The following is a 14,267-nucleotide window of genomic DNA, read 5'->3' as shown; positions in this document are numbered from 1 at the left end:
TGTCGCCATGGAGATGTCATTGATGTTTTCAGAAAGCCTGTTTTTGTTTTTCTCGGTATTTTTGAGCTTTAAATCCGCCTGTAATTGAATAAATGTAAAGTCGAGCTGTTTAAAGTCACACTGCGGAACATTCCAGACAGAGCAGTGACGTATCCATGGAAACAACAAGCAGGAAAGTTACACAATGCAGCTTTAAACAGCGAATTCCACCATGAGAATTCTTTATTTAAACTATAATCTACAATCAAATTAAATTAAATATTTCTTGATTTTTTATTTATTTTTTTTTATGTTATGTCGTCTCAGAATTGTCAATAAATAAATAATGTTGTTAATCGCCACGGCAACAGCAGCAGCATCTCTAAATCTAAATCTAAATCTGTCCCTCCAGCGTTCTCCCGCGGGACCACATTAGAGCGATTAGTCCGGTTTAGATCCTGGTCTGAGCCCGGTCTTCGGAGGTCTGGGTCCAGGTCTGAGCCCAAATACGTTTAGGAGGTTGTTTTTTTTTTTGTTTTGTCGGCGCCGAGATAAAAGCCACGGACAAAAGCAGCGCCGCGTTCAGGGTCCGCTGGGAAATTCTAGTATTGATGAAAGATAATGTATTCTGCTGGTGCTTTAAAGGAGGTGAACAGTGCGGAACCTTTTAAAAAATGTTATTATTATTTTTCAAATTTTTATAACACACAGAACCAACAGAACAAAACAATTTAAAAATAAAAAATAAAATAAAATAAAAATCTGGACATGCTTGGTGTTCTTAAAAAAATAAAAAAAAACCTAACCTAGACCTAAACCAAGAACTAATCCAGGACCAAACCAAGACTAAATCCAGACCAAACCTGGACTAGACAAGGACTAAGCCAAGAGCAAATCAAGACTACACCAGAACTAAACCAAGACTAAACCTGGACCAAAACCAGGACTAAAATGGGACCAAACCAGGAATAAATTAGGTTGAAACCAGGGCTAAACCAAGACAAAACCAGGATTTAACCAGAACTCAACTAGGACCAAACCAGGACCAAACCAGGGCTAAGCCAGGATCAAGCCAGGACTAAATCCAGACTAAACCCGGACTAGGTTAGGACTAAGCCAAGAGCAAATTAGGACTACACCAGAACTAAACCAAGACTTAACCTGGACCTAAACCAGGACTACACGAAGACTAGACCAGGACTAAACCAGGACTAGATCAGGACTCAACCAGGACTAGACCAGCACTAAACCAGGACTAAACAAAGACTAGACCGGGACTAAATCAGGACTCAACCACACCTAAGCCAGGACCAAACCAGGACTAAACCAGCACTAAACCAGGACTACACAAGGACTAGACTGGGATTAGATCAGGACTCAACCATGACTAAACCAGGACTACACAAGGACTAGACCAAGACTACACAAAGACTAGACCAGGACTAAATCAGGACTACACAAGGACTAAACCAGGACTACACAAGGACTAGACCAAGACTACACAAAGACTAGACCAGGACTAAATCAGGACTACACAAGGACTAAACCAGGACTACACAAGGACTAGACCAAGACTACACAAAGACTAGACCAGGACTAAATCAGGACTTCACAAGGACTAAACCAGGACTACACAAGGACTAAACCAGGACTACACAAGGACTAGACCAAGACTACACAAAGACTAGACCAGGACTAAATCAGGACTTCACAAGGACTAAACCAGGACTACACAAGGACTAGATCAGAATTAGACCAGGACTGTACCAGGTGGACTGTGACAGGACTAAACCAGGACTAGACCAGGACTAGACCAGGACTGATCCTTAAACCTTTTGACAGTGTTTTCTACTGAGCTGTAAAATTGAATCAATGTAAAATGTTCTTAATTTAACTCAATTTAATTTAGGTAGATCTTGTTTTTTTTTATTTTTTATGGAGAATTGTCATGTGGGCGGAGCCTTGTACAGACTCGTACAGCGAACCGTAAAGAGTCGTTGAACCGCTGTTGTGAATAATCTCGCACCCCTGTAGAATTTGTCCAAAATGGCCTCCACAAGCCGGACTCCAATCTGTCGTTAAAGAAGAAGGCGGAGCTCATCTTCTCAAACTTCTGCTCTCAAAGTTGAAGGACGCATTGCTATTTTTTTTTTTCAGATAATGTCGTCTTTAAATCCGCTTTTTTATCTAGGGTTCGTGCTCCTCTTGTCAAAGCTAAATTTCTGCGTTTTCGGACAAAATTTAACCGAGGAATTTGAAGAAAATGAGGAAGAGACGACCCTCACGACACCACGGGAACTGGAGCAAGAATCTTTGGAAAAACTCACGAAATCAGTCCGAGGATTTTGAAGATTTTGTCCAATCGAAAAGTGTAAAGTTTGTGGCTCTGGACGGCGCCGGCAAAGAGGAAACAGATTTTGAATTTAATATTTTTGAAGCGGACAAGCTGGAGTTCCCAAAGTTACAAGTCCAAAAAGCTGTTTACAAGGTATTTCACATCGTTTTAAAATATTTGCTGTGATCACTTTTGAGTTCATGATAAAGCCGCACTGTGTAACATTTCTGGTGGAGGGTTTGCCGTATGCTTGTCCCCACGGTGATAATTTTATGGCATGAAAAACGTATCTACTGCTGCCAGGTGAAAGTACAGGTTAGGTCTGTGGAAGAAAGGCAAAAAGGCGTCGTTTTCAAAGTACATTTTCAACAATAAAACACACTTCAAGGTTTTGTGTCTACGTCACAAAAGTACGTGACCTATCGTTTATGCCGCCGTATTGTATTTGTGGGCGATAAAATAAGAAGGACGCGTTGTGCGGTCCTCACTTTTGTCGAATCCCCCCCGGTCCTCACTTTACTTTTGGTGAATTCACTCCGGTCCTCATTTTCGTCGAATCCCGCCCGGTCTTTACTTTCGTCAAATCCGCCGCCTCACTTTCCGCGAGTCCGCCCCGGTCCTGACTTTCCGCGAGTCCGCCCCGGTCCTCACTTTCCGCGAATCCGCCGGTCACTTTCCGCCAATCCGCCCGGTCCTGACTTTGAATCCGCCCTCCTCACTTTCCGCGAGTCCGCCCGGTCTCAACTTTTGTTCCGCCCGGTCCTGACTTTCCGCGAATCCGCCCGGTCTCACTTTCCGCGAATCCGTCCGGTCCCTCACTTCCCGCCCCGGTCCTGACTTTCCGCGAGTCCGCCCCGGTCCTGACTTTCCGCGAGTGCGCCCCGGTCCTTCCCGTCCCGGTCCTACTTTCCGCGAGTCCCACTTTTCCGCGAATCCCGGCTTCCGCGAGTCCGCCCCGGTCCTGACTTTCCGCGAATCCGCCCCGGTCCTGACTTTCCGCGAATCCGCCCCGGTCCTGACTTTCCGCGAATCCGCCCCGGTCCTGACTTTCCGCGAATCCGCCCCGGTCCTCACTTTCCGCGAGTCTGCCCCGGTCCTCATTTTTGTCGAATACCCCCAGTCCTCACTTTCGGCAAATCCGTCCTGGTCCTCACTCTTTGTGAATCCGTCTCGGTCCTCACTTCACTTTTCTCAAATCCGTCCCGGTCCTCACTTCACTTTTCTCAAATCCGTCCCGGTCCTCACTTCACTTTTCTCAAATCCGTCCCGGTCCTCACTTTCCGCGAATCCGTCCCGGTCCTCACTTTTCACGAATGTGCCCCGGTCCTCATTTTTGTCGAATCCCCCAGTCCTCACTTCACTTTTCTCAAATCTGCCCCGGTCCTCACTTTCTTCGAATCCATCCCAGGCCTCACTTTACTTTAGGCGAATCCAGCCAGGTCCTCACTTTTGTTGAATCCGCCTCGGTTCTCACTTTCATCGGCACAGAATCCCGTCCCCCTCCCGGCCTATTTTACCAAGAATTGGACCATATTTTGGGAGACAAGCCCAGCGTTTCGGCTGCTGATGTCGTCGTGTCCTCCAATGCTCATGTGGGACACTTTTAGGGCGTTTAAAGTCACACAAAAAAAATCTGATTTCACAAAAAATCCGAACTGAGCATTAAACCCTGCAGCCTAAGAAGTCAGTAAAATGTAATTATGAAATGTTTTTGATATATTCAGACAGTAAATACTTACAAAAGTGTTTCTTTTGTTTGTAGGTGATGTTAAAGTCTGAGCAGAGAGAACCTGTTCCGGCCGACAGTGTGGAGGTGAACTGTGGCGAGGACGAAATCACAATCGACGTCAAACAGAACTTTTTAGGTAAATGAATGTCTCAGTTTTTTTCAATTACGGGTGTTTTTATTGACCAAAAATAACTCGAAAAAAACACTTTACTGTAGAACTTCCACCAAAAATGTTCCAAAACACACCTTTAGCTCATAAAAGACTTGATTCAAGACAAAATAAACCTTGTATATGTGTTAATTTAACTGTAGAACATCAATTATAAAGGCCAGTTTTTTTCTTCTCAACAGGAAATGGTCAGCAGATCCTCCCTCCTGACCTCACACTGGGACACTGCCCCCTGGTGGCCGTGACAGACGACGTTTTACACTTTAAATCCTCTTTGCAAAGCTGTGGGAGCACGATGACGGTATATTTACTCACGTTTTCTCGTTATTTATATTGTCTAAGTGTAATATTCATGTTATTTTTGTCCGTTAGCTGTCAGACGAGGCCCTGGTGTACAGTTTCTCGCTGTTGTACAAACCGTCTCCCATCGGAAACACGTTCATCCTGAAGACCAGTCCTGCGGAAGTCCTGGTCGAGTGTCGCTATCCCAGGTACAACCAAAGATATTTATGATTATTTATGATTAATGGTCATCACTGTTGGGCAAGTTACTTTAAAACTGTAATGTGTTGATTTATGACTTGTCATTTCAAAGTAATTCATTTCAATATTACTGTATTTAAAATGTAAGGCAATGTTACATTACTATTACTGCAATTTTACATTACTCTGACCAAAATAACTGTGAAGATGCTGAACTTTTGCGTCGTATATGGACTGAACCAGGACTAAACCAGGACTAAACCAGGACTAAACCAGGACTAAACAGGAAACTAGAAATTGAACCAGGACTAAACCAGGACTAAACCAGGACTAAACCAGGACTAAACCAGGACTAAACCAGGACTAAACCAGGACTGAAACCAGGACTAAACCAGAGCTGAACCAGGACTGAACCAGGACTGAACCAGGACTGAACCAGGACTGAACCAGGACTGAACCAGGACTAAACCAGGACTAAACTAGAAATTGAACCAGGACTGAACCAGGACTGAACCAGGACTGAACCAGGACTGAACCAGGACTGAACCAGAGCTGAACCAGGACCAAACCAAGACTAATCTTGGACTAGAACTTGGAATCGAGTACCGCCCCTGAGAGAACCCTGAGCCCGTGGAGCAGGGCGTCTGCAAGGCGCGGTCGGGCGTCAGCTGCTCTTCGCCCCATGGAGCGTGGAGTTCTGTGTCGGTCCTTTTGCTCGTGGTCACCTGACGGTCTGCGCGGGCGCATCTCCGGCGTTTCACCGCTGCTGATATCGCAGTGATTTTCGTGAAATTGTATGAAGAATTCTTAATTCAAGCAACATTCGGTTTGGTTTCTTATTTTATGTGCAGAAAGTTGTTGTTTTTCTTAAGTACATCAACATGTATTTTCAAATTTTAAGTACAAAAAGTCTTGTTCCACTGGCAGATCATTTCACTTGTCAAGTGAAATTTACTCAAATCATGGTCAAACTTTATTAATTCAAGTCATATTAACTTGGCTAGATTTTAAGCAAAAGATGTTCATTTTGTCTTCTTATATACTTTAACTTCTTGGGTTCTTTTTAAAGACAATGCAGTAAAGTGTGTTTACCTTGTTGACATGTTTCGGCTGCTAGCCATCTTCAGAACAGTTCTGAAGATGGCTTGCAGCTAGCAGCCGAAACATGTCAACAAGGTAAACACACTTTACTGCATTGGCTAGATTTTAGTTTTTGCAGTGTATGGGTCAGTGACTCAAGACTCGACTTGGACTTGCATGTATTTGACATGGGACTTCGACTTGGACTTGAGGTCAAAGACTTGAGACTTGCAAAACAATGACTTGGTCCCACCTCTGTTGTCTGTATTCTTGTCATTTTTCCTTTTTTCCTCCAGGAAGCAGATTGTGAACAGTGAAGACATGAGCCCCACCTGGTTCCCTGTGGCCGCCTACCAACTCTCAGACCAACAGATCCAGTTCTCCATGAGACTCATGACCGGTAAAATACTTTTTTACCACACCCTAACCTTAAAACTTACTCAAAAGAAAGAAGTACCACTGTAAATAATATTCATGTCGTATCATATCCTGACTGAGACTGAATATCAGACCTTTTAACCTGATCTCTGCTTTTATTTTTTTTCTTAATTTGTTATTGAAAACAAACCAGGAGATATCTGTAATCCTGCTCCCAGGCCTATCTAAACTTTTATATGTCATTTTAAATTACGAGTTTTTCCTAATCACAGCCATTAAGACTATTCCCCCTCGTTCAAAGTGCATTATCCAAAATATAATGTCCGATCTCTTTACCTTTTATGTGATCGTCTGGTCCGGTTGTGAGCCACAGGCGGAGCTTTAATCCAATCTGGCTCTCCTCAAATTAACTTTTCCATTTTTCTGTTTTGGTTTCAGAGGACTGGAGCTCGCCGAGGCCCTCTAGTGTTTACACGGTGAATGACGTCATGAACATGGAGGTGTCCGTGTTACGGGGCCGACACATCCCCGTCAGAGTGTTCGTGGAGCAGTGCGCGGCCACGGCGAAGACGAGTCCAGGTTCTGAACCCAGATACGAGTTTGTCAACAATTACGGGTGAGAAAATACTGGAAATGTGGACCAGGGTTTGGTCTTGGTTTAGTTCTGGTGGAGACTTGATTTGCTCTTGGCTTAGTCCTAGTCTAGTCCTGGTTTAGTATGGATTTGGTCCTGGTTTCGTCCTGGTTTGTTCCCAGTTTAGTCCTGGTTTAGGGTCCATATTAAGTCTTGGTTTAGTTCTGGTGTAGTCTTGATTTGTCCCTGGTTTAGTCCTAGTTTGGTCCTAGATTACTCCTGGTTTAGATCCATGTTTAGTCCTGGTGTAGTCTTGATTTGCTCTTGGCTTAGTTCTAATCCAGTCCTGGTTTAGGCCTGGTTTAGCCTTTGTTTGGTCCTAGATTAGTCCTAGTTTAGGTCCAGGTTAAGTCTTGGTTTAGTTCTGGAGTAGTCTTGATTTGCTCTTGGCTTAGTCCTAGTCTAATCCTGGTTTAGTATGGGTTTAGTCCTAGTTTGGTCCTGGATTGATCCTAGTTTGGTCCTAATTTAGGTGCAGGTTAGGTCTTGGTTTAGTTCTGGTGTAGTCTTGATTTGCTCTTGGCCTTAGTCCTAGTCCAGTCCTGGTTTGGTCCTGGTTTAGCCCTTGTTTGGTCTAGATTAGTCCAAGTTTAGGTCCATATTAAGTCTTGGTTTAGTGCAGATGTAGTTCTTGTCCTTGGCTTAGTCCTAGTCTAGTCCAGGTTTAATATGGATTTGGTTGTCCTGGTTTGGTCCTGGTTTAGTCCTGGTTTGATCCTAGTTTGGTCCTAATTTATGTGCACGTTTAGTCTTGGTTTAGTTCTGATGTAGTCTTGATTTGCTCTTGGCTTAGTCCTAGTCCAGTCCTGGTTTAGGTCCATATTAAGTCTAGGTTTAGTTCTGGTGTAACTCTGGTGTAGTTCTTGCCCTTGGCTTAGTCCTAGTCTAGTCCAGGTCTAATATGAATTTGGTTCTCCTGGTTTGGTCCTGATTTGGCCCTAGTTTAGTCCCGGTTGAGGTCCAGTTTAAGCTTTGGTTTAGTCCTAGTTTAGTCCAGGTTTAGTATGGATTTGGCCCTGATTGAGTCTTTTTCTCAACCTTGTTTAGTCTTGATTTAGAACTTTCGTATTCTGACTTTAGTCCTGGTTTAGTCCTTTAGTCCTGGTTTAGTCCTGGTTTAGTCCTGGTTTAGTCCTGGTTTAGTCCTGGTTTAGTCCTGGTTCAGTCCTGGTTTAGTCCTGGTTGTAACACAGTATTTCTCTCTGTTCTCCTGATGTTTGCAGATGTTTTATGGATTCCAAACTCACAGGAGCGAAGTCTTTTTTTCTGCAGAGAATCGAAGAGGAAAAACTGCACTTTATACTACAGACGTTCAGGTTTAGACAACAGCTCGGAAACTCTGTAAGTATACTACTACTACTACTACTGCTACTACTACTGCTAATACTGCTACTGCTACTACTACTACTGTTACTTGGTGTCATAGTACTTTGGACCGGTCTTGGTCTCGAGATCAGCCTCGAGATCTTGGTCTCGTCTCGACTTGACTGCGTTTGGACTTGGTCTTGTTTCGGTCTTGAAGGCACTCGGACTCGGTCTTGTCTCGGCCTCGATCGCGTTTGGTCTCGGCCTCGATCTCGTTTGGACTCGGTCTTGTCTCGGCCTCGAGATCGTTTGGACTCGGTCTTGTCTCGGCCCTGATCGCGTTTGGACTCGGTCTTCATCTCGGCCTCGATCTCGTTTGGACGTCTTGTCTCTCGATTCTTGACTCGGTCTTGTCTCGGCCTCGATTGCGTTTGGACTCGGTCTCTCGTCTCGGTCGTCTCGGGCCTCGATCTCGTTTGGACTCGGTCTTGTCTCGGCCTCGATCGCCTTTGGACTCGGTCTTGTCTCGGCCTCGATCGCCTTTGGACTCGGTCTTGTCTCGGCCTCGATCTCGTTTGGACTCGGTCTTGTCTCGGCCTCGATCGCGTTTGGTCTCGGCCTCGATCTCGTTTGGACTCGGTCTTGTCTCGGCCTCGATCTCGTTTGGACTCGGTCTTGTCTCGGCCTCGATCGTGTTTGGTCTCGGCCTCGATCGCGTTTGGACTCGGTCTTGTCTCGGCCTCGATCGCGTTTGGTCTCGGCCTCGATCTCGTTTGGACTCGGTCTTGTCTCGGCCTCGATCTCGTTTGGACTCGGTCTTGTCTCGGCCTCGATCGTGTTTGGTCTCGGCCTCGATCTCGTTTGGACTCGGTCTTGTCTCGGCCTCGATCTCGTTTGGACTCGGTCTTGTCTCGGCCTCGATCTCGTTTGGACTCGGTCTTGTCTCGGCCTTGATCGTGTTTGGTCTCGGCCTCGATTCTGTTTGGACTCGGTCTTGTCTCGGCCTCGATCTCGTTTGGACTCGGTCTTGTCTCGCCTCGATCTTGGTCTCGGCCTCGATCTCGTTTGGACTCGGTCTTGTCTCGGCCTCGATCTCGTTTGGACTCGGTCTCTCGGTCTTGTCTCGGCCTCGACCGCGTTTGGACTCGGTCTCGTCTCGGCCTCGATCGCGTTTGGACTCGGTCTCGTCTCGGCCTCGATCTCGTTTGGACTCGGTCTTGTCTCGGCCTCGATCTCGTTTGGACTCGGTCTCGTCTCGGCCTCGATCTCGTTTGGACTCGGTCTTGTCTTGGCCTCGATCTCGTTTGGACTCGGTCTTGTCTCGGTCTTGAAGGCAATTTATAAAAACATTGATATAAATGTGCCAAAATAACTCTAAAACACAAGTAAATGTTGAAAATGACAAAGATGGTCTCGATTTGGTCTCGATGGGTCCTCGTCTCGGTTTTGTCTCCGTCTCGACCCTCAGACGTATTGATCTTGTCCTAGTCTCGATTAGGGCAATCTTGACTACTACTACTACTACTACTACTAGTACTACTACTACTTTTCTAAACCAGTCTGAAAATACTTCTATAGTCAATACTAAGTTTCATTGAATACACAGAACTCAAGTTAAAAATAGTGCACACATACAAAAGTGAATATAGAATCCTGCATGGGTCCATTTTTGGAGACCCGCACCCACCCGCACAGAACAGCACCACAACCCGTCATTATATCAAAGTTAAATCTGGACCCGCCCGGACCCGTTAACATTCCACCCGTTACCCGCCCGTGTCCGAGATAAATCGCACACAAATTAAAAACATTCTAACTGAAGCGTCCATCAGGATATGAACACCAGGTGCAGGACTCTGGTGTGCGCTGTAATGTCCTTTTCTGAATAGAACAAAATAGAATTGCAAAATGTTTTAATGAATTTGGAAACTAAAACAATCAAAAAACTAAATATTTCCTTTTTAATTCCAGATGTACATTACGTGTAAACTCAAAGCCACGTCTGTGTCTGTGCCCATTGACTCCGAACACAAAGCCTGCTCCTTCTTAAACGAGGCCAACAGGTACATTATAAAAATACTAATACTGTACTTTTCTAGTAATGAGTCCAAATATTTCTCGTGTACTTTTTCTGTACTTTCTTAACAGGTGGGTGGCTTCAGAGGGAGATAATAACGTTTGTTCGTGTTGTGAAAGCAGCTGTGGAGGAAAAAGGAAAAGAAGAAGCCACAGAGAAGAGAGTTGTAAGAAATGTATAGAAATATTAAATTTATTCAGTCTTCAATGGCCTTTTTTTAATCATTCGTTAATGTTTTCTAATATTTTGTGATTTATTTTTATTTTTTTTTGGTTCAGCTTTGCAATGGGAAGAAACGGCTGTTCTGGGTCCAATCATTTTTAAAACGAGGGATGACGACTTTTCGGACTTGAAATCTGACGTTACTGAAGCTCGTAAGAACATTTTCAGATTTTAAGATTTCAAAATTTCAACAAAATTTAATCTCTATCTTTTTTTTTCTTTATATTCTAGCCCCGTCTGTGTCTCTGGTCGTGCTTTGTGGAGCAGGAGTGGTTCTGTCCGTTATTTTGTTGTTGTTATTAGTGGCGATTACTGTCAACAAAATGCACAAATCTCACCTGTACCATGTCTATGTTTAAAAATACTAAATTAAAAGTATATTTTTGAAGTATTTTGTGTATTTTCTTGGTCAGATCAGTCCATTACTCTTCTGTGGATAATATTGAGTCCTGAGGTTAAAGGGGGTTAAGTTGTATTGAACAACATTGACTTTTGACACTGAAGTGATTAAGAGCACAAGAGTGAATATACTACAACTGCTACTACTACTACTACTACTACAACTGCTACTACTACTACTACTGAGTACTACTGATACTGCTGCTACTGCTACTACTACTATGAGTACTAATGCAACTACTAGTACTACTGATACTGCTAATACTACAACTACTACTTGTACTTTCTGAGTTGTACTACTGCTACTTCTATTACTGCTGCTACCACTACTCCTACTACGACTTGTACTACGACTACTACTGCTGCTACTTGTACTACTGCTATTACTTTTACTACTAATACTACTACTTTTACTACTACTGCTGCTACTTGTACTACTACTACTGCTACTTGTACTATTACTACTGCTACTTGTACTATTACTACTACTACTTGTACTACTACTACTACTGCTGCTACTTGCTACTGTACTACTACTGCTACTTGTACTACTACTACTACTGCTACTTGTACTACTACTACTACTGCTACTTGCGCTACTACTACTACTACTGCTACTTGTACTACTACTACTGCTTGCTACTACTTGTACTACTACTACTACTACTACTGCTACTTGTACTACTACTACTACTGTTACTTGTACTACTGCTACTTGTATTACTACTACTGCTGCTACTTGTACTACTACTACTGCTGCTACTTGTACTACTACTACTACTGCTACTTGTACTACTACTACTGCTACTTGTACTACTACTGCTGCTACTTGTACTACTACTACTACTGCTACTTGACTACTACTGCTACTTGTACTACTACTACTGCTACTTGTACTACTACTACTACTGCTACTTGTACTACTACTACTACTGCTACTTGTACTACTACTACTACTACTACTTGCTACTACTACTACTACTGCTACTTGTACTACTACTACTGCTACTACTACTTGTACTACTGTACTACTACTGCTACTTGTACTACTACTACTGCTGCTACTTGTACTACTACTACTGCTGCTACTTGCATTACTACTACTACTGCTACTACTGGTACTTACTACTACTACTACTTGTACTACTACTACTGCTACTTGTACTACTACTACTGCTACTTGTACTACTACTACTACTGCTACTTGTACTACTACTGCTGCTACTTGTACTACTACTACTGTACTTGTACTACTACTACTTGTACTACTACTACTGCTACTTGTACTACTACTACTACTGCTACTTGTACTACTACTACTACTGCTACTTGTACTACTACTACTGCTACTTGTACTACTACTACTACTGCTACTTGCTACTACTACTGCTACTACTACTTGTACTACTACTACTACTACTACTACTACTAGTTGCAGTAGTCTTTTTGTTTCCGTGTATTTCCTTTCCTCCTCTCGTAGCCTGTTCCTGTTGTACAAGACGGATATTTCTAATTAAAGCGCTCGTTAAGGTGGACCTGGGTTTATTGTGGTCATTTGTGGAGAGGAGAGGCTCATAATAGTGTTTGTCTTTGAGGGGCCCGCTCTTAAAATTTACGGCTACAGGAAATGCCAACAAAGCAATAAGGAAACACACAGGAGGCTAGTGAAAAGCTAATAATGCTAGTGCGCGATATGGACGTTACAATATTGGTCACTGTGGCAGAATTTCCCATTGAGTCTAAACGGGACGATTAGTTTAAACTCGCTTTCAGCCGCGTTTCCTCGTCAAAAAAACAGACCTGGAGTTGGGTTTCGTTTCATTCGCGCGTGCCGGAAGCGTTCTCAAAAACACCTTGTGATGTCATCAGGTGGTGATCCAGCCCCGTTGACCAACCACAGAATCAATCAGATAAATATTTACACAAGTACTTCATTTTGTATTGACTGTAGTTGTAGTTGTTGTAGTTATAGTTGTAGTAATAGTTGTAGTAGTAGTTGTAGTTGTTGTAGTAGTTGTAGTTGTTGTAGTAGTAGTTGTAGTAGGTGTTGTAGTTGTAGTAGTAGTAGTTATAGTAGTAATAGTAGTTGTAGTAGTTGTAGTAGTAGTTAGTAGTAGTAGTAGTAGTAGTTGTTGTAGTAGGTTGTAGTAGTAGTAGTAGTAGTAGTAGTAGTTGTTGTAGTAGGTGTTGTAGTAGTAGTTGTAGTAATTGTAGTAGTAGTTAGTTTGTAGTAGGTGTTGTAGTAGTAGTTGTAGTAACTGTATAGTAGTAGTTGTAGTAGTAGTAGTAGTAGTAGTAGTAGTAGTAGTTGTAGTAGTAGTAGAAGGTGTTGTAGTTGTAGTAGTAGTAGTAAATGTAGTTGTGGTAATAGTTGTTGTAGTAGTTATTGTAGTAATAGTAGTAGTAGTAGTAGTAGTAGTAGTAGTAGTAACAGAAGTAGTAGCAGTACTACAGTACTAGTATCAGTAGCGGTAGCAGTAGTAGCAGTAGTAGTAGTAGTAGTAGTAGTAGTAGTAGTAGCAGTAGTACTTGTAGTAGAAGTATTAGTAGTAGTAGTAGTTGCATATTATTTTTCCAGTATTTTCTGTAGCCACAAAGATAAAACATTTTACCCATAATCCCCCTCTCCTCTCTTCTCCTCTCTTCTCCTCTCCCTCCTTCTCTTTCTCTCTCACTTCCTTCTTGTCGTCCTTCTTGTCGTCTTCGTTCGTTCTTTCTCTCCGTATTATGTCATTGATCTCGTTTAACAGTAATACCAGCCCTTCCCAATATGGCCGCCTCTGCCGCCGCCGCCTCTCACCCCGGACGTTTATATGAGAGAATCCGCCTCCGCCGCTCGGCCAATCGGATTACGGCGCGGCCCCATACATCACTGACACGCGCTTTATTAAACAGAGATGATGAGGTTACCGCGGCGCCGGCGAATCCACGGGCCTCGCGGTGATGAAAAATTTCAACCGTTGCCATAGCGAATAACAATTTAAAACGAAACGTGATGTCTTTTTAATGGGGGGAAAGTTCTCGAAATGTTGCGTCTAAAACAAAACTGAAAAATGAGAGAATAAAGAGAATAAAAAGAATAAAGAGAATAGTTTGGGTCGTTTGCTTATTAATTTTTCTAGTATTTTTAGAGTTTTACTTCCTGGTTGGACATGAGCAGCAACTGTCACCTAGCAACCAAAATGTAAACAAGAGAGATTATGGGTAAATCGGATCACTACTACTACTATTACTGCTACTGCTACTGCTACTACTGCTACTACTACTACTACACTACTACTGCTACTATTGCTACTAGTACTGTAGTACTGCTATTACTAATACTACTATTACTACTGCTACTGCTGCTACTACTATTACTACTTCTGTACTACTACTACTACTACTACTAATGTTACTAATTACTGCTACTATTGCTACTACTACTACTACTACTACTACTACTACTACTACTACTAACTTTATGAATACTGCTAT

General features: G+C 43.1%; 1 protein-coding gene across 2 annotated transcripts; it reads left to right on the top strand.

Moving 5' to 3' along the window:
• Window positions 1-2,066: 2,066 nt before the first annotated feature.
• LOC129412393 (zona pellucida sperm-binding protein 3-like) lies at window positions 2,067-10,782 on the top strand. Of its 2 annotated transcripts, none has more exons than XM_055166176.1 (11): window positions 2,067-2,467; window positions 4,077-4,179; window positions 4,395-4,513; window positions 4,585-4,703; window positions 6,072-6,175; window positions 6,592-6,769; window positions 8,011-8,128; window positions 10,064-10,155; window positions 10,241-10,335; window positions 10,448-10,543; window positions 10,623-10,782. In XM_055166176.1, the coding sequence occupies exons 1-11, from the start codon at window positions 2,243-2,245 to the stop codon at window positions 10,748-10,750; spliced, it is 1,377 nt and encodes a 458-aa protein (XP_055022151.1). In that variant the 5' UTR covers window positions 2,067-2,242; the 3' UTR covers window positions 10,751-10,782. The 2 variants fall into 2 exon arrangements, with proteins under 2 accessions (XP_055022151.1, XP_055022147.1); XM_055166172.1 differs by having other exon boundaries at window positions 10,241-10,344.
• The last annotated feature ends 3,485 nt before the right edge of the window (window positions 10,783-14,267 follow it).

The sequence above is a fragment of the Boleophthalmus pectinirostris genome, unplaced genomic scaffold (genome assembly GCF_026225935.1).
Source record: "Boleophthalmus pectinirostris isolate CB_2022bp ecotype Guang Dong unplaced genomic scaffold, ASM2622593v1 HiC_scaffold_11, whole genome shotgun sequence".
Taxonomy (NCBI): domain Eukaryota; kingdom Metazoa; phylum Chordata; class Actinopteri; order Gobiiformes; family Gobiidae; genus Boleophthalmus; species Boleophthalmus pectinirostris.
This window is presented reverse-complemented; position numbering and strand designations above follow the sequence as displayed.

Coding starts and splice junctions, on each gene's coding strand:
- LOC129412393 (XM_055166172.1), top strand. CDS start 2,243: ATGAGGAAGAGACGACCCTCACGACACCACGGGAACTGGAGCAAGAAT. Junction 8,129..10,063: donor GACAACAGCTCGGAAACTCT/GTAAGTATACTA, acceptor TTTTAATTCCAG/ATGTACATTACGTGTAAACT. Junction 10,345..10,447: donor AGAAGAGAGTTGTAAGAAAT/GTATAGAAATAT, acceptor TTTTTGGTTCAG/CTTTGCAATGGGAAGAAACG.